This window comes from Gorilla gorilla, chromosome 11 (genome assembly GCF_029281585.2).
Source record: "Gorilla gorilla gorilla isolate KB3781 chromosome 11, NHGRI_mGorGor1-v2.1_pri, whole genome shotgun sequence".
NCBI lineage: Eukaryota > Metazoa > Chordata > Mammalia > Primates > Hominidae > Gorilla > Gorilla gorilla.
The window spans coordinates 143526903-143550504 of record NC_073235.2 but is presented as its reverse complement, the minus strand read 5'-3'; the positions used below and the strand labels follow the sequence as shown (position 1 = coordinate 143550504).

Here is a 23602-nt window from a genome sequence, read left to right as displayed (position 1 = left end):
ATTCTTTCCAATCCCCGTCAGAGGGGAGGCTCAGACACGGTTTGCATTCACTTGGAAGAGATAACATTATAAGTTCACCGTCTGGCCCAGACTGATGTTAACCCTCTCTTCTCTGTCACGATGTAGGCCTAATGGGCCTTCATCACCTGGATGGTCTATAGAACATTACGCTGGTTCACTGTATTGATGACATCATGCCAATTCGAACTGCAGAGGATTGACTGGGTATTGATGACATCATGCCAATTCGAACTGCAGAGGATTGACTGGGTATTGATGACATCATGCCAATTCGAACTGCAGAGGATTGACTGGAAAGTTCTTTGGATGCCTTCTAAGACCATCCATTCCAGACGGTGGGAGACAAACTTTACAGTCTCGGGGCCTGGCCCAGAGATTAAGACTTTAGAGGCTCCGTGGTCTGGGGCATGCTGAGACATTGCTTCCAAGGTAAAGGGGAAGTTTTTGCACCTTGCCCCACCTACTGTGAAGAACAAGCATGGTGCTGTGTGGGCCTCATTGGATTTTGGAGGCTGCATGCACCTCACTTGGAAATGTCCATTTGCTGGGGGACTCAGAAGCCTGTTGGTTCTGAGTGGGGCCAGGGCACAGGCAGGTTCTTGAGTAGATTCACGCTATGATACCACCATGGTGCCAATGGTATCTGCAGTAGAAAGGGGCACCATGTGGCATCTCTGGCAAACCCCAAAAGAGGAGGTGAAGTCCTGGAACGAGAGCATATTGTCTGCGGCAGAGAAGTATTCGCTGTTCAAAAGCAGCATTTGGTGTGATATTGGGCCCCTGACCAGGGGACACCAAGTAACTGTGTGACCTCAGCTGCCCACCATGAGCTGAATGTTATGGGGTCCTAAGTTTGGGGGTGGCAGTGGTGGTGCAACAGCAATCCATTGTACATGGACATGGCCTCTTCAGGGCCAGGCCAAGCAGGGTGGGTGGAAACAAGTCAGTTAGATGAACAATGGCCTGGGTCACCCTATCATCACCTACGTGCACCTGTGCCTCTCCTTTAACCTCACACATAATGGCCTTGAGAGGGTTCCCTGGGACTAGATGACCGAGGAAGAAAATCTTGAGCCTGGTTCATGGATATGATGGCTTGGTCTTTTGGTGCGAACCAAAATGGAGTTTCCCAACTCAGGGTTCCTAGAAGAGAGTGGTGAGGGAAAATCCTCCGCATGGGCAGAGTATCAAGAAATAGAAACTGGGCCGGATGCGGTGGCTCACGCCTGTAATCCCAGCACTTTGGGAGGCCGAGGTGGGTGGATCACCTGAGGTCAGGAGTTCGAGACCAGCCTGGCCAACATGGTAAAACCCCATCTCTACTAAAAATACAAAAAATTAGCCGGGCATGGTGGCAGGTGCCTGTAATCCCAGCTACTCGGGAGGCTGAGGCAGGAGAATTACTTGAACCTGGGAGGTGGAGGTTGCGGTAAGCCGAGATCCCACCATTGCACTCCAGCCTGGGCAACAAGAGCGAAACTCCGTCTCAAAAAAAAAAAAAAAGAAAAGAAAAGAAATAGAAATCGTTCATCTCTTTTGTATGGAGAGACAAGTGGCCCAAGGAAAGAAAACACACAAACATTAAGACAAAGAGTATTACCAGAGGTAAGGGGCGATATTTCACAATGATAAAAATAGTCAGTTCATCAATAAGGTGTAATAATCCTAACAACAGACCTTCAAAATCATGAAGATGAATGCATAGAGTTAAAGGGAGAAGGAAACAAGACCACATTCATGCTGGGAGAACTGAACACCCTACTCTCAGTACTTCATAGAAAAAGCAGGCAAAAAACCAAAACAAAACAAGCAACAACAACAAAACCCCAGTGATACAAAGAAGACTTGAACAATGCTGTCATCCAGGCGGACCTGAGGATCTGTAGAAGCTCACACCTGACAATGACAAAGACACGTTCATCTCGTGTCCATGGGATAGTCACCGAGACTGCTGCTAGTTTATAAAACAGACTCTCAGTACATGTTCAAAATACTGAAATCCATATACAGTATGAGCTCTGACCACAACAGACATAAATTTGAAATAAAAAACAAAAATACATTTAGAATATCCACCAAATATCTGAACATTACACAATATAAGTCTAAATAGTCTGTGGTTCGAAGAAGAAATCACAAGGAAATTATAAAATATTTTGATCTGAGTGATTCCAAAAACACCATTGATCAAAATTTGGGAGATGCAGTGAAGAAAGTGCTCAGAGGGAAATGTTTAGCTTTAAATGCTCATACTAGAAAACAAATAAATGTTTAAAATCAATTAAGCTTCTACCATAGGAAGCTAGAAAAAGAGGAGCAAATTAAAACCAAGGGAAGTAAAATAAAAGGAACAATAAGAGTGGAAATCAATAGAAAGCAAACAATTGAGAAAATGATGGTAAATGTCGCTTTTTTGGAGAGATTAATAAAATCAGTAACTCCCTAGCAAGACTGATCAATGGGGGAAAAAAAAGGAGAAAATATAAATTACCAATACCACGAATGAAACAGGGAAATCACTAGAGAGCCCGTAAGCATTAAAGGATAATAAAGGGATATTATGGATGATTTTATGCCAACACATTCAATGACTTGGAATCAAGCATGCTCTGGGTAACACAAATTACCAAAACGGGCACAAAGAGAGAGACAAAAATCTAAAGAACCCTATGTCTATGAAAACATTAGAAATCATTAAAAAAAATCCTTCCCATAAAGAAAGCTCCTGTCCCATAAAGCTTCATTGGACAATTCTACCAAAATATAAGGAAAAAAAATAGTCCCTATTCTAGACAAATTTAATTGATAAATAAAGGAAAAGAAAATACTGTCCCAACCACTTTACAAGACCAATGTAACCTTGCTATCAAAACCTGACAAATATATTACGAGAAAATAAGAGGTCAGTCAACGAAACAGCACATCCGTAGAATAAAGAAACATAACTTTATGATCATCTCACCACAGGCAGAAAAGGTATTTGACAAAATATAACAGCTGTTAGTGATAAATACCCTTTGCAAACTAGGACAGGTGGGGGCTTCCTGCCTCTGACAGCAGGGCAGCTGCAGAAACCCCACTGCTGCCGTCAGCCTGACGCTGAGACATTAAACACGTCTCCAAGGCGAGAAGGTGCACGCTCATCACTGAGATTCAGCACTGTATTTGTGGCCTACACCGGTGCAACGAAGCAAGAAAAAGTACATAAAAGGCAGAAGATGTACAACTCTCATTAGTCACAGAGAGTTTGATTATCTACTTAGAAAATTCAAAGGAATCTACAAAGAAGCTGCTAGGCCTTGTGAATTTAGGAAGGTCAGAAGATACAAAATTAATATAGAAAAAAATGAGATTATATATTAAAAAATAAACAACTGGAAATGAAAATTTTCAAATGCCATTTATAACAGCATCAACAATATCAAACACCTAGGAATAAATCTAACAAAAGATCTACGCCCAAGTGGGCTGTTTCCAGGAGGTCCTACTTGGAGGGAGAAGGGCCGCTGGGGGCCGGGGAGGCTGCCTGGTCCTGCCTCCTGGGCTGGATCAGTGGCTTTCCTGTTCCTGGGTTCCTGGCTTTCCTTAAATAACCCCCTCCCGCTTTGCTGTATGTTGAAAACTAGAAACATTGCTGAGAGTAATTTAAAAAGACTTACATTTCTGTTTATGAAACGGAATTTATACTTTGTTTCCATTTTCCTTAACTTGATATATAGATTTGGTGCAGTTCCTACCAAAATTTCAGCAAGCTATTCTGAAGAAATAGACAACATGAATCTAAAACGTACACAGAAATTCAAAGGATGTAGAATACAAAAAACCTTTGAAAGGGAGAAAAACATTGGAGGACTTGTTCTTAATTTCAAGACTTATTGTAAAGCTACAATATTTGCAACAGCATGGGACTGACACAAGGATGCAATGAAACAGAAGAGAGAGGCTGTAAATAGACCTATGAATGTGTAGTCAACTGATTTTTAACAAAGTTGTCAAGTCAGTTCAATGGGGAAAGGAAAGTCTGTTTAACAAACGTTACTGGAACTGGGATATCAGTATGGATAAAAATGAACCTTGACCCCCTTTCTACACTGTGCACAAAATTAATATGAGGTGTATCATAGACCTAAATACAAAAGCTGACACTGTAAAGTTTCTAGACGAAAACACAGGAAGATATCGTCAAGACCTCAAAGTAGGCAAAGGTTTCTTAGACAAGATACAAACAGCCCAGACCATAGAAAAAAACTCATTCATAAATATGACTTCACCAAAATTGAAAATACCTGCTCTTTGAAAGACACAATTAAGAAAATGAATAGGTAAGCTGGGTGTGGTGGCTCATGCCTGTAATCCCAGCACTTTGGGAGGCTGAGGTGGGTGGATCACTTGAGGTCAGGAATTTGAGACCAGCCTGGCCAACATGGCAAAACCCCATCTCTACAAAAAAACACAAAAATTAGCCGGGTGTGGTGGTGCATGCTTGTAATCCCAGCTACTTGGGAGGCTGAGGCAGGAGAATCTCTTGAACCCGGGAGGTGGAGGTTACAGTGAGCCGAGATCACACCACTGCTCTCCAGCCTGGACAGAGTGAGATTCTTTCTCAAAAAAAAAAAAAAAAAAAAAAAAGAAAGGAAGAAAAAAGAAAAGAAAATGAATAGGTAAGCCACAGAGTGGGAGAAAATATTCATGCCACACATATCTGATAGTATCTAGAATATATTTTAAAATGATCACACATTGACAATAAGAAGATAAAAATCCAAATATGAACAAAATATTTGAACTGACACTTCTCAGAAGATCTACAAACGGCGATAGCATATGAGAAGTTGCTCCACATCAATAGGCATCAGGGAAATGCAAACTAAAACCAAATCAGACAGGATTTTACACCCCCTAGCAAAAAAAGACAAGGAGTGTGGGTGAGGACGTGGAGCACCCTGGACGCTGTAGCTGCAGGAATGAAACATGGAAGAGCCACTTCAGAGAATTTCGTGGCAGTCTCGTATAAGGTTAAGCCTATTGTATGACCCTGCAATTCCACTCCTAGTTATTTATCCAAGAAAAATGAAAATATATGGCCACACGAAGGCTTGAGTAAGAATTTCACTACCTCCGTATTCATAACAGCCCCAAAATAGAAATAACCCAGATGCTCAACTATGGTGATGAACCAACAAATCATGATGTGTCCATATGACAGGACGGCACTCAGCAACAAGACACACCGGCGCCCACGACGGCAAGTCCATGTGACGGGACGGCACTCAGCAACAAAGACACACCGGCGCCCACGACGGTACATGTGAGTGTCAAAAACAGTAAGTGAAAGAGGCTGGCACAGTGGAGGACCTGCTGTGTGTTCCACTGACCATGAAATTCAACCATGGCCGGGCACGGTGGCTCACGCTTGTAATCCCAGCACTTTGGGAGGCCGAGGCAGGTGGATCACTTGAGGTCAGGAGTTCGAGACCAGCCTGGCCAATATGGTGAAACCTCATCTGTACTAAAAATACAAAAATTAGCCGGGCATGGTGGTGCACACCTGTAGTCCCAGCTAATCCGGAGGCTGAGGCAGGAGAATCGCTTGAACCCGGGAGGCGGAGGTTGTAGTGAGCTGAGATCGTGCCACTGCACTCCAGCCTGGGCAACAAGAGTGAAACTCCGTTTCAAAATAAATAAATAAATAAATAAATTCAAATATGCCAGGCCGATCTATGGTCACAGAAGTCAGGCAGTTGAGGGGTGGGCACTGGCTGGATGGGAGCATAGGGGGACCTTCCATTGGAGGCTTCCACGTGTCATGGGCTCAGGTCCTGGCTGTGCGCTCTCCAGCACGCAGGTACCCTTGTCCATGACAGGGTCTCCAACCAGCCCTGTGGGCCGTGTGGGTTCACCTGGATGTGGTGCGTGAGGACGTTTGGGGGTGTGACATCTGGGGCTAGAGTGTGGTGACGGCACCTCCTCCAGGGGAGGATCTACCCTGTGGGCTCCAGGATGAGGAGTGTCCCCCTAAAGTCCACAATCAGGCAGCTCAGGGAGCAGAGATGCTCTCCTGTCACTCTTTCACAGACCATCCCCACACAGTAAGGAGAGGTGGCCAGGCCCTTTATTAAACACTCCCGGGAGGCTCACGGCCTGGGGACTGCAGCTCATTTGGAAGGCACTGGGTTCTGCGCCCAAGTGGACTGTTTCCAGGAGGTGCCACTGGAGGGAAAAGGGCTGCCTGGGGCCAGGGAGGCTGCCTGGTTCTGCCTCCCGGGCTGGGTCAGTGGCTTTCCTGTCCCCAGGCCTGGAGGACCTTGCAGGGTCTGTTTGCTCCTGATCCTCCTGGTCCCTCAGGGTGGGCCTGGGACAGGTGTGTGCCAGCGCCAGGTGTGTGCCAGTGCCAGGTGTGTGCCAGCGCCAGGTGTGTGCCAGCGCCAGGTGTGTGCCAGCGGGCGGATCACAGCTTCTTCTTGGGGCAGTGCTGCAGGGCCGCCCTCAGGGCCTCCGTCACGCGGTCCACATTCTCGCAGGTGGCATTGCAGCCCAGCAGGCCGATCCGCAGCACCTGGGGGGCACAGGGCGGGCTGACGTCAGCCTACCGCCTGGGACCTGCCTGACCCTGACCAAAGGCTGGCCAGAGCCAGGATGGGCTCACCTGAGTGAGGACCACTCACCCAGTGTCCATGAGGGGAGTTGAGAGCCCTGTGCAGGTCACAGAGGGGGCCCTCGAACACCCAGGCCAGGGCAGGCTCTCCTCCCTCTGCACCCGCAGCCATACGGGAGGACAGGGTGGTGCAGTGAAGGTCCCTCCCCACTGCCACTCAGAGACACAGCCAGGCCCAGGCGTGGGGCTTCCGGCCTGGTTCCAGGGTCTGCTCAGAGGGAAGGAAGGATGTTCCGAGTGGAATCATAAAGGCTGCACCTGGTGACCTCAGCGGGCTGGGGTGGGAGCAGGGGCGACAGGATACGCTTTACTGGATACCCCTTGGAGAGTGGGCCCTTCTGGACGCTCCTGCAATCTGGGCTTTCGGATGACCCTGGCCTCCCCTGCACCTGGTGCACAGTCCTGCTCAAGGAGGGGTGGCGGGTTTGGTTTCTGCAAAAGGCCCTCAAGGCACTCCCTCTCACCTTCCCTGTGGAGGGCCCAAGGCCACCCATGATCTCAATGTCGAAGTGGTCCATGACGTAGCTGACGATGTCTCTCCAGTCATAGCCAGCGGGTACAGCCACAGTAGTGACTGTGGGAAGCCGGAGCGCCTGCAGGAGGGGCTGGCTCAGTGGGTGGGTGAGAGGCCCTGCACGGGCCTTTGTGACAGCTCTTGGCCGGCACCATCTGCCCCAGCTTCAGGTTCCAGAGGAGCCGGGGGAGAAAGGGCGGGGAGAGAGCAGGGACCCCACCCCTTAGGAGGCGGTGGATGGGCAACTTCCCACTGGGAGATCACAGGCCGTCCTGGGATCCCGCATCAGAGGCCGGGAGCTGTGACTTCATGGCTCCTGCCGAGACTAATCCCTGGCCCCGAGGCCACACCACCGGGCAGCCGCCCCCTCCTTCTCAGGAGCCAGTGTCCCTCTTGAGGGGGCTGGGCAAGAGCCCCTCATCCTTCCCCATGGGTGCAGGGCTGCCCACTGCCAGGGGCCTCCTTACCGGGTCCTTCACGAAGAGCTGCAGCCCCAGTGCCTGCAGGCGCCCATGCAGATATGCCGCGGCCTCGCGGTGCTGGCGCCAGCTGTTCTCCAGGCCCTGTGTGGGAGATGGCGCTGGTGGGCAGTGGCATGGGTGGGGTGGGCAGGAAGCCCCGCCCTCCGTGGTGCAGGAGGAAGAACCTGACTCTGCAGGCCTTGGTGCAGGGGAGCCCCTGGAGCCCCCAGTTTGACTTTGCCCGGGGGCAGGGCCTGGGACTACCCCAGGGCAGGAGGAAACATCTGGGTCTGGGAGAGACAGAGGAGGGTTCAGAGAGACAGAGGGGAGGTCTGCCTGTGGCCCCTGGGGGAGAAGAGCGGAGAGTGCCTTGCAGGGGGAGGGGACTGGGCAAGGAGGGGAAGGGCTGTTGGGCTACACAGGGCTGGAGTGGATCAGGGCCAGGGCTCAGGGTGCTGGCTCCCAGGCCCCCTCTCCTCTCAGGGCCAGCTGCCCCGACCTGGCATCCTCCCCAGCATTGCTCCTGCCTCAGCTCTGGACAGGTGAGGGGTGGTCTCTCCAGCCCTGGGCCCCTCAGTGCCATCACCTCTGGTCACGGGTCCTCCCGGCCTCCAGCCAGCAGCTCTCATGGCCACCCCAGGTGGGTCCCCGGAGCAGCAGCTGCTCTCTACTCTGGCCCTGGCCCGTCTTCTCTGTGCATGTGCCCCTGCAATCTGCACTCTGCCAGGTCCCTGTGCCTCTGCCCTTGACTGTGCCCTGCTGTCTGGTCCTGTTCTCTTCCTTCTCTGCCCAGCTCACACCCCCCACCCACCTTTACGACCCTAGAGCCTTTCCCTGTGTGAGCGCCTGACCCCTCGCCTTCCCCCGCGGGTGCGGGTGGCATTTAGCTTACAGGGGCACCCTGGCACTAACCCAGCCCTAGGCAGTGGCTTTATGAGTGGACCCAGGAGGACAAACGTGGCAGGCACGGCCTTGCAACCTCATGGGAAGCTGGCTGCAGTCCGGGGATCCTTCCCGGACTCTGGACTGGTGGCTGGCAATGGGCCGTGTGGGACGCAGGACTCAGATGAAAGTAGGTGGGACTTCCTGTCTCATGGCCTGCAGAGCTGCTGGGCCTGAGGCCACTCTCAGCCGCCTGTGTCCTGAGAGTGTGGATGTTGCAGTGGCCAAATCAACCCCTGGTCACACCCAAGTGCTCATGCTCAGCTCTTGCCCTGCCATAGGAGCTGGACAAGCCTGCAGGAACTGCCAACCCTCACTTTACATCCACGCCCACCTATCTGTGGGCACGTCTCTGGCCCCTTCGGCCTCCCCTTCTCCCAGCCCACCCACCTGCCGGGCCTTACTTACTGCTTCACACAGCAATGGAAGGGTTGGGAGCATCCACACCTGCCCCATTGCTGCATCTGTCCCTGGGGCTGTGTCCCCCTGGCCCTGCCCACAGCCAGTGTACCCGGGGCCCTGTCCTCTCTCCCCCACCCCCACTGAGGGCCTCTCTCTGGCAGGCTCCCTTCTCTCTGTGCACCAGGGACGGTTCCTTCTCTGCAGGCCGCGCCCTCGACAATCCAGCCAGTGGCCCTGTCTCCTCCTGTGGAGTGCAGCCCATGCACCTGTTCTGCAATGAGGGCCAAGCTCTCTCTCAGGCTGTACAAGCTGATGACGGGGATTGTGTGATGGTACCTGGAAGACACGAGGGGGCTTGGTCCAGCACCATGGGCAGGGTCGGGGACAGATGGGGCATTAGCTCTGTCTGCCCCAGCCCCAACAGCACAGGCTCTCCGACCACAGGCCGGTATCCTCCGCAGAGGAGTCCTGTCTGGGTTCAGAACTTTGGACCGGGAAGGCAGCTTCGTCTGCCAGGGAGAGCATGGCTCTGTGCAGGGCCCAGCCAGGATGCAGTGGGTGGCTGCAGGAGCAGAGACATGTGCCACCACCTCCCTGCGGAGCCCCTCAGTCCCAGCGTGCCTGCAGAGCCGGCACTGGCCTCTGTGCCCACTGGGCTAGGGCACCATTCCTGGCGCCTTGTTCCTGTGTGTAACATAAGGGGCCTTGGATTTATGGCCAAGGTCGTCTTTTCAGAAGGGGTAAGCTGAGGCCCAGGAGTGGGGAGATATGGCAGGGCCAGGTCCAAAGTGCCCGAGGGTGTGCTAGGACCTCTGGGGGGGACAGTGTTTGTGGAAGCGGCAGTGGGGGCCATGACCCTGCCCAGAGCCTCGGGCCAGTTGAGGAATGGGGGAACCCAGGGTGGGGCATTTGACTGCCTGATGCAGGCGGATTCTGGGGCTCTAGTTGGGGTTCTTGAGGCATGAAGGTGGGGGGCTTGGAGAATCCCTGAGTGCAGTGAGAGGCCAGCCCCCCACCTCTCAGCCATGCCCAGCGCCCTCCACCTTCCCGTCCCTGCCAGGCCTCACATCCTGGGCTGGTCGTCACAGCCCCAGAAGTTGGCCAGCCACTTGATGTCCAGGTAGAAGGAGAAGGGCTTCGTCTTGCGGGAGTACATCTTCTTTCTGGGGAGAAAGAAGCAGGCTGAGCACCAGCCCCTCAGTTTGGGCTGAAGGCTAAGGCGGTCTCGCTGGCTGTCCTGTGTTCACAGGAGTGAGACGGGGTGGGGCCCCCAGGAGGGCCCGCCCCAGCTGCATTTGTGCTCAGGGGTCAGAGTGGGACCGGGTGGGTCATGGGTCCCTCAGCTGTCCAGTCCCGCTGGCCCTTGGGCCCAGCTGTGCGACCCTGCCATGGGGGCACCAAGGCCAGCTCCCTCCACTCTGTGTGCCCCTTTCTCTCCCCCAGCCCCTCCTACAGGGTCAGCCTTCATTTCTCACATCACCCAGAGGTGACTGCTTTCAGGCCCCAGGGGACACTGGCCAGGCTTGAAACTTTAAATGTGTCCGTCTCTACAACTCCAGATTGAGGGGCCAGCCCCGGCCTCTCCCCAGGCTCCTGACTCACACCCAGCCGCCTCCTTCACCCTCCCTTGTGGTCCAGTGGGCATCTCAGACCTCCCACATCCAACACTGAATTCCTGACTTCTCCCCGAAGTCCTCTCTGTTCTGGGGAACGGCACCTCCAGTTGCCAGGCTGCAGCTGAATGGGAACCGCCTGTGAGGTCTGGCCCCCTTCCCCCACCCCCTGCCCGGCCTGGCTCAGAATCTGGACACCAGGAGCGGGAGGTGAGATTGGGACTGCAGGGGGCACTGTGTGTGGCCCACGTTGTCTCTTGGGGCAGCCCCTGGAAGCTGAGCCAGGGCGGAGGCTGGTCAGGGCGCTGGGCCTCAGGCCCTCAGGCCCTCAATCCTTTCCTGGTCACTCCTTGCTGTGAAGCTGGGAACTTCCGGAGCAGTGGACTCTGCACCCTGCACACGCCTGCAACCCTCCCCTCGCCCGGCCTCCCCACTCCCTGTGAACGCAGTGCCTTTGGCCTCCCAGAGGGTGGGCAGGAGAGCGCCAGGTGCTGGAGGAGCATGGGGAACCCTTCCTGCCTGGCTCCCGCCCCTCCCGCCTCGGGCCACCTGAGCTCCCTGCAAGCCCAGCCCTGCACAGAGGTGAGGGTCTGTGGGTCACTCACTTGGCCTTGTCACTGAAGGAGATGAGTGAGGTCCCTGGAGGGGCGTTCAGGGCCTTCTGGGAGCCCGAGTACAGGATGTCGATGCCTGTAGATGGGTGGTTTGCTTGGGATGGGTGAGCCCCACCTCAGGGCAGGCCAGTCCAGCGGGATGCCTGCCTAGCTAATGGGCTGCTAGGCTACGACCCTACCACGAATCCGTACACGATAGGAGGGGAGATGTGGAAGGGAGCCCTGGGTTCAAATCTGGGCACTGCTGCGTGGCAGCCATGACCTCAGGCCTGAGCGTTTTAGCGCAGCTTCTCCCTCTGCTGTGCTGGTCCCCAGGGACAGCCCTGCCACCCCGGGCACCGTGTCCCTGGGGCCCTCCCCAGGTCCCTGCTTTTAGTAGTAGTTTGAGGATCAGCCCAGAAATCCCTCCCTTCCTGCCTGAGAACTCCCAAATCAGGAGGGGCTCTGCAGAAACAGACAGGCTCACATGGAGTGGGTGGGCAGGCACCGCAGTGGATGCAACGTGCAGGCTCTCTCCCATAAGCGGATGGGCACAGGAGGCTCCTTGGCCCCTTGGCCGGCCTGGTTGAGGTTCCCTGCAAGGTGACCCTGACAGTGGTGCTCACTGCTATGGGCAGCCCGGCAGGGCTCAGGGCAGATGTGAAACTGAGCCTCTGGGGGGTTGGGCAGAGGGGTCCCGTACGCCTGATTGACTGGAGCCCTGGCCCTTCCTCTTCCCACTGCTTCTGCTACAGCTCTGGGGCATCTCAAATGTCCCCCACCAGAAGCTGTCCCTCCTGCCAGTCCCCATGCCTGGATCTGAAAGCTCAGTGGAAACACTGGGGTGCTGCGTAGCTCATGGAGCCGCTCTTGCCCCAGTAAGGAGTGAGTGTTTCCCTGGGCCTGGTGGAGATGGGGCCGAATCCGCAGCATCGGCTGCTGGACGCACGCTTCCAGCAGGGCTTCCTGCACGCGGAGCCCCAAGGCTGCTTGGGCTGGGTAGGGCCCTCAGAGCACACCCTTACCTTGCTGGTCCATGTAAAGGGGGGTCCCGCCCAGGGATACCACCGAATCCACCAGGAGCAGGCACTTGTACCTGGAGAGGTGGGGGACAGAACGGAGGGCAGCAGGTGAGGCAGGGGGCCACTGGAGGGCTTGGGCCCCAGGCTGGATGGGGTTTCTGAGCCTCAGGCTGGCAAAGAAGGTGGGGCACCTCCCACCTCCACCCCAGGAGTTGGCCAGTTGCCTTCTCCTGCCTGTCAGGATCCATCAGGACCTGTGGCTCTTCCTTTCTCAGCCCTGAACATTGGAGCAGAGGGAGCTGGGGGAGTGAGGGAGCATCACGGCCCTGGTGAGACCCAGCTGCAGGGCCCCGCAGTGGTGCTGAAGAGGGTCAGCCGGGCAGTCTGTGGTTCCCATGGACAGCAGGCACGTGAGGGCCTGTGTGGACCCCAGGGACCAGGGTGGCACCAGGCTGGGCCTCCCTCTGCCAACAGCTGCTCGGCCCAGCCACTGGCCAGAATCTAGGCCAGAGGGGACAGAGTCCCAGAACAGCCCAAGCAGCAGCGCCACAAACTCTCACCCTCCTCCGCCTCCATGTTCACGAACTCTCGCCCTTCTCCTGCATGTTCACGAACTCTCGCCCTTCTCCTGCATGTTCACGAACTCTCGCCCTCCTCCCCCTGCATGTTCACGAACTCTCGCCCTCCTCCTGCATGTTCACGAACTCTCGCCCTCCTCCTGCATGTTCACGAACTCTCGCCCTCCTCCTGCATGTTCACGAACTCTCGCCCTCCTCCTGCATGTTCACCAACTCTCACCCTCCTCCTGCATGTTCACAAACTCTCACCCTCCTCCTGCATGTTCACGAACTCTCACCCTCCTCCTGCATGTTCACAAACTCTCACCCTCCTCCGCCTCCATGTTCACAAACCCTCACCCTCCTCCGCCTCCATGTTCACGAACTCTCACCCTCCTCCTCCTGCATGTTCACGAACTCTCACCCTCCTCCACCTGCATGTTCACAAACTCTCACCCTCCTCCACCTCCATGTTCACAAACGCTCACCCTCCTCCGCCTCCATGTTCATGAACTCTCACCCTCCTCCTCCTGCATGTTCACGAACTCTCACCCTCCTCCTGCATGTTCACGAACTTTCACCCTCCTCCTCCTGCATGTTCACGAACTCTCACCCTCCTCCACCTGCATGTTCACGAACTCTCACCCTCCTCCACTTCCATGTTCACGAACTCTCACCCCCCTCCTCCTGCATGTTCATGAACTCTCACCCTCCTCCACCTGCATGTTCATGAACTCTCACCCTCCTCCTCCTGCATGTTCACAAACTCTCACCCTCCTCCACCTGCATGTTCATGAACTCTCACCCTCCTCCACCTGCATGTTCATGAACTCTCACCCCCCTCCTCCTGCATGTTCACAAACTCTCACCCTCCTCCTGCATGTTCACCAACTCTCACCCTCCTCCACCTGCATGTTCACGAACTCTCACCCCCCTCCTCCTGCATGTTCACCAACTCTCACCCTCCTCCTGCATGTTCACCAACTCTCACCCTCCTCCACCTGCATGTTCACGAACTCTCACCCCCCTCCTCCTGCATGTTCACAAACTCTCACCCTCCTCCACCTGCATGTTCATGAACTCTCACCCTCCTCCACCTGCATGTTCATGAACTCTCACCCTCCTCCACCTGCATGTTCACGAACTCTCACCCTCCTCCTGCATGTTCACGAACTCTCACCCTCCTCCACCTGCATGTTCACGAACTCTCACCCTCCTCCACCTGCATGTTCACGAACTCTCACCCTCCTCCTGCATGTTCACGAACTCTCACCCTCCTCCTGCATGTTCACGAACTCTCACCCTCCTCCTTCCTGCATGTTCACCAACTCTCACCCTCCTCCGCCTCCATGTTCAGGAACTCATCCTCCTCCGCCTCCATGTTCATGAACTCTCACCCTCCTCCTCCTGCATGTTCACGAACTCTCACCCTCCTCCACCTGCATGTTCACAAACTCTCACCCTCCTCCACCTGCATGTTCACAAACTCTCACCCTCCTCCTGCATGTTCATGAACTCTCACCCTCCTCCTGCATGTTCATGAACTCTCACCCTCCTCCTGCATGTTCACGAACTCTCACCCTCCTCCACCTGCATGTTCACAAACTCTCACCCTCCTCCTGCATGTTCACAAACTCTCACCCTCCTCCTGCATGTTCACGAACTCTCACCCTCCTCCACCTGCATGTTCACGAACTCTCACCCTCCTCCGCCTCCATGTTCACAAACTTTCACCCTCCTCCGCCTGCATGTTCACGAACTCTCACCCTCCTCCTGCATGTTCACGAACTCTCACCCTCCTCCACCTGCATGTTCACGAACTCTCACCCTCCTCCGCCTCCATGTTCACAAAACTTTCACCCTCCTCCGCCTGCATGTTCACGAACTCTCACCCTCCTCCGCCTCCATGTTCACAAACTCTCACCCCCCTCCACCTGCATGTTCACGAACTCTCACCCCCCTCCACCTGCATGTTCACGAACTCTCACCCTCCTCCGCCTCCATGTTCATGAACTCTCACCCTCCTCCGCCTCCATGTTCACAAACTCTCACCCTCCTCCACCTCCATGTTTTCTTATAAAGAAAAAAAAGACACAGAAAGTATCTCGTGCTGGCCGCAGGTGGGGACGGCCTGGGTGTTGCTGAAGCCGGCCAGGTTATGTTTGTGAGCTTTATTCATGGCCACGGTCCATGCAGCAAGCTGTCTGGGCTGGGGGCCCTGTCAGAAGGACCCTCCCTGGCCGTGGAGTTTCTCTCCTCTGTCCTGTGCTCAGACCTGCAGACGGGACTGCTGGGTCCCAAGGGGCTCTGTCCGCATTTCTCAGGAATCCCATCTGACTCCATTCAAGGCCTTGCCCTGTGCACCCCCATGCGGGGGTGAGGGAGGCTGGAGGAGGGAAGTGGAGGGCATCAGGCAGCTTTAGTGTCCTGGCAATCTCGGGGTGAGGTGGGGACAAGCCCTGGCAAGATATGGAAGTCTGCACCAAGCCCTCTTCAGCCCTGGGGACAGAGGTCAGTGGGCACTATGGGGGCGCTCGGCCAGGGAGCACCTGAGCCTGCCCTGGGACCTGGGGTTGTCTTTAGACTCAGCCCAGAGCAAAGAGGACCTGGGAGGTGCCTGCACCCCACACCATGTGACAGAGGCTGGGGTGGGGACCAGGGGCAGAAGGACCAGAGGGACCAGTGCCCACCCCTCCCCACAGCCTGGCTCTGAGCTGTGCTCCAGCCCACCGCCCTGGGGCCAGGCTCACCTGTGGCAGAGTTCCCCGAAGCCATCAAGGGGCTGCAGCACGCCGGTGGACGACTCCCCGTGGGTTAAGAACAGCAGCACTGGCTTGTGCTGGGCCAGGCCCTGAGGAAGCAGGGACGGCTGTGGGTGGAGCTCAGAGGGGCAGGGGCCAGAACACCCCCACAAACCCCCCATGGGTGGCGCAGCTCCAGGTAGCAGGGGCTGGGCCTGCCTCTACTCCTCCCTGATGGTGTGCATGGGAGAAGGCTGGGGCATCTCCGCTCCGGGACAAGGGCTTTTCCAAGAACAGGACTTTGGCGCAGAGATGGAGGAGAGTGGCCCCAGCCTGTTGCCTGGCCTGTGAGGGCTGTTGCTAGATGGACTGAGTCCCCACACTCCGGGTAGGCTGAGGTTGACTTCAGCCCACAGGGTGGGGTATCCTGAGTATCAGGGACATGTTCTGCAGCCTAGACTCCAACTCAGCCTCCTGCCTCCAGCCCCTCTGGCCCTGCCCACAGGACCAGGCTCCTGACTCAGTTTCCCTGCCAGACAGAAGCCTCCTTACCAGTCTTCCCACCGTTCCCAGGTAATGGAACCCTCCCCTGTGGCCGCTCACCAGATGCTAGGATGGGCTGAGGGACAGCCACCAGCCTCCCGGCCATGATCCCACCCTGCTGGCTGGCCACTTCCAGGCAGCCCCTGAGCCAGCATGCCCCCTCCCACCTCCTCCCGGCCCTGACCCCCACCCCGGATCCCCTTACCTCCTTCACCTCCTGCAGGGTGTAGTGGCCTCCAGGGTCCTTGGCCACTCCCGGCCCTGACCCCCACACCGGGTCCCCTACCTCCTCCACCTCCTGCAGTGTGTAGTGGCCTCCAGGGTCCTTGGCCACTCCCGGCCCTGACCCCCACCCCGGGTCCCCTACCTCCTCCACCTCCTGCAGTGTGTAGTGGCCTCCAGGGTCCTTGGCCACTCCCGGCCCTGACCCCCACCCCAGGTCCCCTACCTCCTCCACCTCCTGCAGTGTGTAGTGGCCTCCAGGGTCCTTGGCCACTCCCGGCCCTGACCCCCACCCCGGGTCCCCTACCTCCTCCACCTCCTGCAGTGTGTAGTGGCCTCCAGGGTCCTTGGTCATCGGGTGCACTCGGGCTCCTGGGTGCAGGACAGAGTGGGCCGTGAGTGTCCCGCACACACTGCAGAAGCCAGTGTTGGGCACCCGTGGCCCTGCTGAGCAGGGCCCTGTGAGGGCTGGACCCCACCCACCGTGGCACCCTGGCTGCCTGCCTGAAGAGGAGGGTGGACTCTGGCCAATGAGAGCCTCTCTGTGTGTAGAGCCGGGGCCATCTTGACCCCCTGGCTGTTGGAGCCAACGCTCCTGGGGCGCTCTTGATGGAGCTCAGCTGAAACGCCCGTTCTCAGGCCACACTGACCAGGGCCTCCCCAAGCAGAGAGTGAGCTCCCGGGGGTCGGGGCTGCACCTGGCCCAGGGCTGGCACACCACAGGTGTGATGGATGACAGACTGAAGGATGAGGGGTGAGCGAGGCAGCAGTCTTGCCCTCTGTTGGAGCTGGGGACTCCGGGAATCAGGCCCTCATCCCCTCCCTCTCTCTGCCCTATCCTGTGTGCTGTTCAGGGCCAGGTTGTGGGAGGGGAAGAACCTGCGGCCGAGGGGACAGAGTGGGGAAAAGGGAAGCCATATACCACAGGCATCTGAGCCTGCGTGCCCTGATGTCCACTTGGGGTCCTGGCCTCTGCCGACCCTGGGTCCCCTTGAAAAGTTTGTGGACTTGGGGTTGAGACCCTCTTGGCTGTTGCGGTTGCGTATTAACCAGCATGGCCATTGTGGAGCTGACCAAGCTGATGTCCCTCAATGCCACAATCAATCATTAAACCCAGGGCACACTGCTGCTCCTGTCTCTCTCCCAGAAAAGTGTACTCCGGAGGCGAATACTCTGCCCATACCTCCATATTTTGTGTATCACATCAAGATTCCAGAAGGAAGCTGCTGAGATTTGAGGGGAGGCTTCAGCTTCTGAAACCCCACCCTGTCACAGAGCAGAGCTGGTGCCTGGGGCCCTGGACAGCGGCCGGGGCTCTCAGGAGTGTGTGCTGGGACCAGAGGCTTCCCTGTAGTTCTGTCCCGCACATGCTCCAGAAACAGCTCAAGGAGACTGGGGTGATCAGGGCACCTGTGCTGCTCCCAGCCCTATCAGAGTCAGGCCTCATGAGTGCCCTGACACCGCCTGGAGGAGGCAGTGGGCTGGCAGGAGGTTCGTGTGCACAGGGCCACAAGGTGGGTAAGCGCTCACCCAGGAACGGGGGCTGCCAGCTTTAAACAGAGGGAGGCCAGGGAGGCCTTGAAGGATGGATCCAGGGCCATCCCCACCTGGGCCTCTCCCTTACCTATGCGCTCCCCGATGTCCACGGCTCGCTGCCCCCAAATGCCATTGGCCCCAACCAGGAAGGAGTCCCCAGGCTCCAGCACATTGACCAGGGCGGCCTCCAGGGCACAGTGTCCCGAGCCAGAGATGACCAGTGTGAGTGGGTTCCTGGTCTGGAACACGTACTGGATGCCTTCCTTGATCTCGTCCATGATCTGCATGCGGGTGGTATAGGGTGAGACCCAGGCTCCCCGCCTCCCCAAGTGAGGAGGCAGTGACCCCCTTCCCTCCTCCACGATCTGTGGGTGGGTACAGGGGTGAGACCCAGGCCCCCCGAGTGAGGAAGCAGTGACCCCTCCCCTCTTCCGTGATCTGTGGGTGGGAACATGGGTGAGACCCAGGCCCCCCGAGTGACCCCCACTCCTACCTGGTACATATCCTTGCTCATGGGCCCGATCATCTGCAGCCCCCCGGCTGCCATGATGCGAGGAGCCAGGTTGGAGGGACCAGGCCCCAACAGGAGCCGGTTGGGGATGGAGAGGGGCTTGAGCAGGGCCTTGGGGGGGGTCACCAGCAGCTTGTGAGAGGCCATGGTCCGCACCCAACCTGCCGCTCGGGAAGCTGGGGCTGCACTGGCCTTGGCCAAAGCCTGGAATATTTCCCAGCAGGGCGGACACAGAGGTGAGAGGTGAGGATTGGTGGATGGGCTTCCGTGGCAGCCCTGCCTTTTGCTTTTGTTCCCTGAGGCTTATCTGTGCTTGTGCTGCGGGTCATGGCCAGGCAGCAGGGGACGAAGCCCTCAGGCAGAGGGAGCCCCCAGGGCTGAGTGACAGAAAAACAGAGTGTGACAAAGCTGTCCTCACCCCAGCCCTCCTCGCTCCCACTCTGAGTCCTGCACGTCCAGCCCCTCTTATTCTGCTTAGCTCAGGGGTGAGAGAAGTGTTTCTTAAAGGGTCGGAGCACAGATAATTGAGGCTTGGCAGGCCCTGTGGTCTGTGTTGCAACAACTCAACCCTGCTGCGTGCTTGCAAAGCAGCTGCCAGAGGTGTGGGCGTGTTCCTATAAAACTTTATTTACAAAAAGCAGGTGGCAGGCCAGATTGGGCCCATGGACTGTGGTTTGCTGACCCTGGCACAGCTGATGGGAAGGCTTGTAAACCAAAAATAAAATTCGAAGGCCCCCCAGCAACCATCTGAATGGGGTTCCCTGTCCGCCAGAGTGCTCTAAACTTTAACCCGGAAGACGTTCAGGCCATGCCACGTCATAACCCCCAGCATTAACATCGACATAGACCTTAAGTCTGATAGGAAGCATTTACCATCTATTTTCTCTCGAAAGCCCGCTACCTGAAGGCATCATCTGCTCCCTGCAACCCCTGTTTCATAACCCAGACACTCCTTTCTGCTGATAATAACTCTTCAGTCAGTTGCCAATCAAAATATGTTTAAATCTACCTATGACCTGGAAGCCCCCCAATTCAAGTTGTCCCACCCTTCCAGATGGAACCAATGTAAATCTCCCATGTATTGATTGATGCCTCATGTCTCCCTAAAATGAATAAAAGCAAGCTGTGCCCCGACCACCTTGGGCCCTTGTGGTCAGGGGTGCACCCTTGAGCTTGGCAAGGATGTCCTCCCTCCTGAGGCTGTACCACGGGTGCATCCTTAGCCTTGGCAACAAAAACTTTCTAAATTAATTGAGACCTGTTTCAGGTACTTTTTGGTTTACAGGCTCAATTTAGCAAGCAAACCTGCATGGTATACAGACACACACAAGGCAGGGGTTGCACAGTGAGTTTCAGCATGCTGCATTCCAGGGATGTATAGAAATTCTAGTTATGTATAAGTTTTAGGTTGAAAAGAGGCCTGGAACCAGGTGCCAACTTTAGATAATATGGAAGTCTAATTACTTCTACATTTCTCAAATAAAGAGGTTCCCCCCCACCCACCCCACCTGGGGCCTGCTTGATGGTCGCCAGGTGATCTTTGCTGTCCTCATTTTCCCTCTGACAAATATCTTGGTGAAATCTTTGACCCTTCCTTTTCTGCCATGCTCATGTCCACCTGCTTCCTGTTGGGGTCTCAAGAAAGGGGAAACGGCACAGTGAAGAGGGGTGTCCGGTGCGCCTGACTACTTGCTGCTGAAAGGGAGTTCAGGGGGATAGGTCACGTTTTTCCCTTTCTTGCTCTCAGTCATGAAGGGAATAAAGGGTCATGAAAACTTGTGCACGGAGGCACGTGATGGGATTCCATCAAGAAGCCCCATGTAAATGGGAGCTGCCGTTGCAGGCCGGTATTTCCATCAAGAAGCCCCATGTAAATTGAGCTGCAGTTGCAGGCCGGTGTTGGGAATGCATAGCCTTCTGCAGGTGGAATTGTTCTCATGTAGAACATACAAACGCAATCAGGGCATTAAAAAGGCAGGGACCAAATATTAAAAGAAAAATGACAGAAGATAAAGGTCTAAGGAATGGGGGAAGCCAAGTGATTTTTTGAAAACCAATCAGTAAAAGTTTTGGCCCAGTCTTGGTTGCTTTGGGAAAGTGTGTGTAGCCATTTGGCTTGTTTGATGATTTCTTGGGCATCGGTTTCCACTTCTCCAGACACATTAATGTAAGTGCAACGGGTCCTGTTGATGACAGCACAGACCCCTCCTTGTTCAGCTAGGAGGTAATCCAGAACTCACCTGTTACCAGACACCAAAATCCTGCTCGTGAGTCTAATGACTTGTAGAGCTGATAGATGGGTGCCAGCTTTTGCTATTTCAAGGGAGGCGGTAGGTTCTCTTAGTTGTGATTCCTGATAAGTAAAACCTCCCCAAGGGGTAAGAGTTGTGATAGTTCCCACAACTCCGGCCACAGTAAGTCCCAGGGCCCTTTTCCTTCTAGAAGGGAATTCTGAATCAGAAGTGATGTTCAAGACAGTGATTTGGGTGGGAGCTATTGTTCCCAGGCTACAATCACCATAGTGAAGAGAATGATCAAGGTGGGATAGGGCCAAAGCTTGAAAAGGGTTTAAATAGCTTTTAGCGGGGCTGCTAAGCCATAAGAGCCCAGGAGGGGCAGGACGATTATTTTAATTAAAATGTTGGGAAAAAAGGAAATGGGCCTTTTGACAGTTTTAGGAGGACTCATATGGGGGAAAGACTATGTTTATGTACTGACGGAGGAGGTTTAAAAGCAGGCGGGTGCCAGTGCCTGGCATAGGATGTAAACCAGGTGGCACGGTGGTTATTTCCTGCACTGGTTGCATCATTATAGTAACATACATGAAGGTATTAGGAGTGCAGGGGTGCTGTATACTGGGAGCCCCACTATACTGGTCCAGTTTAACGGCTTATAAATTGGCAGTGATGAGATAGAGTCAGAATTTTTTTTTTTTTGAGATGGAGTCTCACTCAGTTGCCCAGGCTGGAGTGAAGTGGTGTGACCTTGGTTCACTGCAACCTCTGCTCCTGGGTTCAAGCGATTCTCCTGCCTCAGCCTCCTGAATAGCTGGGATTACAGGCACCTGCCACCACGCCCTGCTAATTTTTGTATTTTTAGTAGAGACAGGGTTTCACCATGTTGGTCAGACTGGTCTCGAACTCCTGACCTCAGGTGATCCACCCACCTCTACCTCCCAAAGTGTTAGGATTACAGGTGTGAGCCACCACACCTGGCCAGAGTCAGAGTTTTGACTGTAGGAGGCAAAGGCCTCAAATGAGTCAAAGTTAGCTGCATGAGTGTCATTATAACAAGGTGTACATCCCAAAATAACATTACAAGTTAAGGAAGTTTCAGTGATATTGTAAGTATGGATGGTGGGGGAAGTAATATGATAGCACGAAGAGGGAGGTGGTTTCCAATTTACCAGCACGGAAGGAAATGGTCTGGGTGGGAAGGAGTGGTGAGAAGAAGAATGAAATCCCAACAGTACAGTTTGATTGGAGACAGGGTGTGCTTACGAAGAAGAATCTACATGGCTTGGAGTAGCGGGTTGTGGACGGCAAAGCCAGCCACACAAAGTATTTTCTCCTCTCACAATAGCATATGAGATGCTGAAGATGATATTGTCAAACCAAGAGGATTGGGAAGTTTTTATATGAGAGATAAACAGAAAAGCATGAAAGAAAGAAAAAAGGAGTCTCATTGTTCTAATTCAAGGACTGTTACAAAAGTTGCTCCAAGTATAATTAGAAAAACCACCCTGCAAATAAAAATCTAGTGCAAGCTGAATAATTGTATGTGGGTCTTGAGAAATAGGGATTGGATAAAGAGACAGTAAATTGGCTGAGCGTGGTGGCTCATGCCTGTAATTCCAGCACTTTGGGAGGCTGAGACGGGCGGATCACCTGAGGTCAGGAGTTTGAGAACAGCCTGGCCAACATGGTGAAACCCTGTCTCTACTAAAAATACAAAAAAAAAAAAAAAATAGCCAGGCATGGTGGTGCATGCCTGTAATCCCAGCTACTCAGGAGGTTGAGGCGGGAGAATCACTTGAACCCGGGAGGTGGCGGTTGCAGTGAGCTGAGATCGCACCATTGCACTATAGCCTGGGTGACAAGAGCAAAACTCTGTCTCAAAAAAACAAAAAAACAAAACAAAACAAAAAGTAAGTGAATTGAGGATAATCTCAGAAAATTGGAGGACCTAAAAACCCTTCTGGAGTACATAAGGAAATGAATGACAAGGGAGGGGAAGGAAAGTGAATGATAAACACAGCAAAAGGCTTACGTGGTATCCTTTGCTTTTGAAGAGAGGTTAGTGTCACCTGGTTGTTTGCAAAACAAAAATCATAGATCTTCCAAGGGCTCAAAGTGTAAGCAGGCTGGAGTTCTGGCGGCAGTGCAGACTTTATGTGGCAAAGGTGGACCCAAGGGGAGAATCCCTGCAGTTAACAGCTGTGGGAGAGGCTATGAGGACTTGAAAGGGTCCAGTCCAGAGGGCTGGAAGGGGTTTTCTGTCTTGAGGCAAAGTTTTTAAATATACCCAGTCCCCAGGTTAACAGGAGGTCTTAGTTCTGATGAGGAGGGGTCAGATTTCGGACAAAATTTGTCCTGGTATTCAGTAGTGGCCTGGATAGTTTGCCCAGGGAGGCATCACATTGAGACAGATAATGAGCCTCTGGATCAAGTAATAAGTCCGTTTGTAAAAAGGGGCATCCATAAATAATTTCAAAAGGGCTAAGGTGGGTTGAAACCTTTGGGAATTACTCTAGATCTTAACAGGGCAATAGGAAGAAGAGTTATCCAAAACAGTTGAGTTTCTATAGAGAGCTTAGTGAGAAGGGTTTTCAAAGCTAAGTTGGCCCTTGGATGACAGTGGGTGGTAAGCAGCATGTAAGTGATATTTTATTTGGAGGGCCTCACTGATTCCTGGAGTAATAGAAGAAATAAAGGCCAGGCCATTGTCTGATTGGAGGGATTGAGGGACCCCAAATCGAGGAATAATGTGTTCTAAAAGAGCCGTAGTTAACTTCTGATGCTCTTTCTGTTCGAGTGGGAAGGCTTTAGTCCAGCTTGTGAAAGTGTCTATAAAGACTAAAAGGTATCTGAATCCCTTACGAGAGGGCATGTGGGCAGAGTCAGCTTGCCAGTACTCCCCTGGGACAGGCCCTCTACGTTGAATAGGTTGGAGGAGGGCAGGGGGTTCATTGCACCCTCAGGATTTGATTGACAGCAAATTGGGCAGGATTGAGAAATGTCCCATAGAGTTGGGGCTAGGCTAGGTTAGG

At 54.2% G+C, this 23602-nt stretch overlaps 1 protein-coding gene across 4 annotated transcripts; it reads right to left on the bottom strand.

Moving 5' to 3' along the window:
• Positions 1-4727: 4727 nt before the first annotated feature.
• AGXT (alanine--glyoxylate aminotransferase) lies at positions 4728-19533 on the bottom strand. Of its 4 annotated transcripts, XR_002005026.4 has the most exons (12): positions 18316-19525; positions 17911-18103; positions 16351-16658; positions 15531-15631; positions 12227-12297; positions 11214-11298; positions 10063-10158; positions 9262-9331; positions 7658-7753; positions 7141-7269; positions 6687-6884; positions 6515-6577 (listed from the first exon to the last, which is right to left on the bottom strand). XR_002005026.4 is itself a non-coding variant. In XM_019022787.4 (11 exons), the coding sequence occupies exons 1-11, from the start codon at positions 18478-18480 to the stop codon at positions 6470-6472; spliced, it is 1422 nt and encodes a 473-aa protein (XP_018878332.3). In that variant the 5' UTR covers positions 18481-19516; the 3' UTR covers positions 4728-6469. The 4 variants fall into 4 exon arrangements, 1 of the variants encoding a protein (XP_018878332.3); XM_019022787.4 differs by lacking the exon at positions 6687-6884 and having other exon boundaries at positions 4728-6577; positions 18316-19516; XR_002005027.4 differs by lacking the exons at positions 6515-6577; positions 6687-6884; positions 7141-7269 and having other exon boundaries at positions 7695-7753; positions 8564-9331; positions 18316-19533.
• Between the last annotated feature and the right edge of the window lie 4069 nt (positions 19534-23602).

Coding starts and splice junctions, on each gene's coding strand:
- AGXT (XM_019022787.4), bottom strand. CDS start 18,480: ATGGCCTCTCACAAGCTGCTGGTGACCCCCCCCAAGGCCCTGCTCAAG. Junction 18,104..18,315: donor TGAGCAAGGATATGTACCAG/GTAGGAGTGGGG, acceptor ACCCGCATGCAG/ATCATGGACGAGATCAAGGA. Junction 16,659..17,910: donor GGACATCGGGGAGCGCATAG/GTAAGGGAGAGG, acceptor TCCTGCACCCAG/GAGCCCGAGTGCACCCGATG.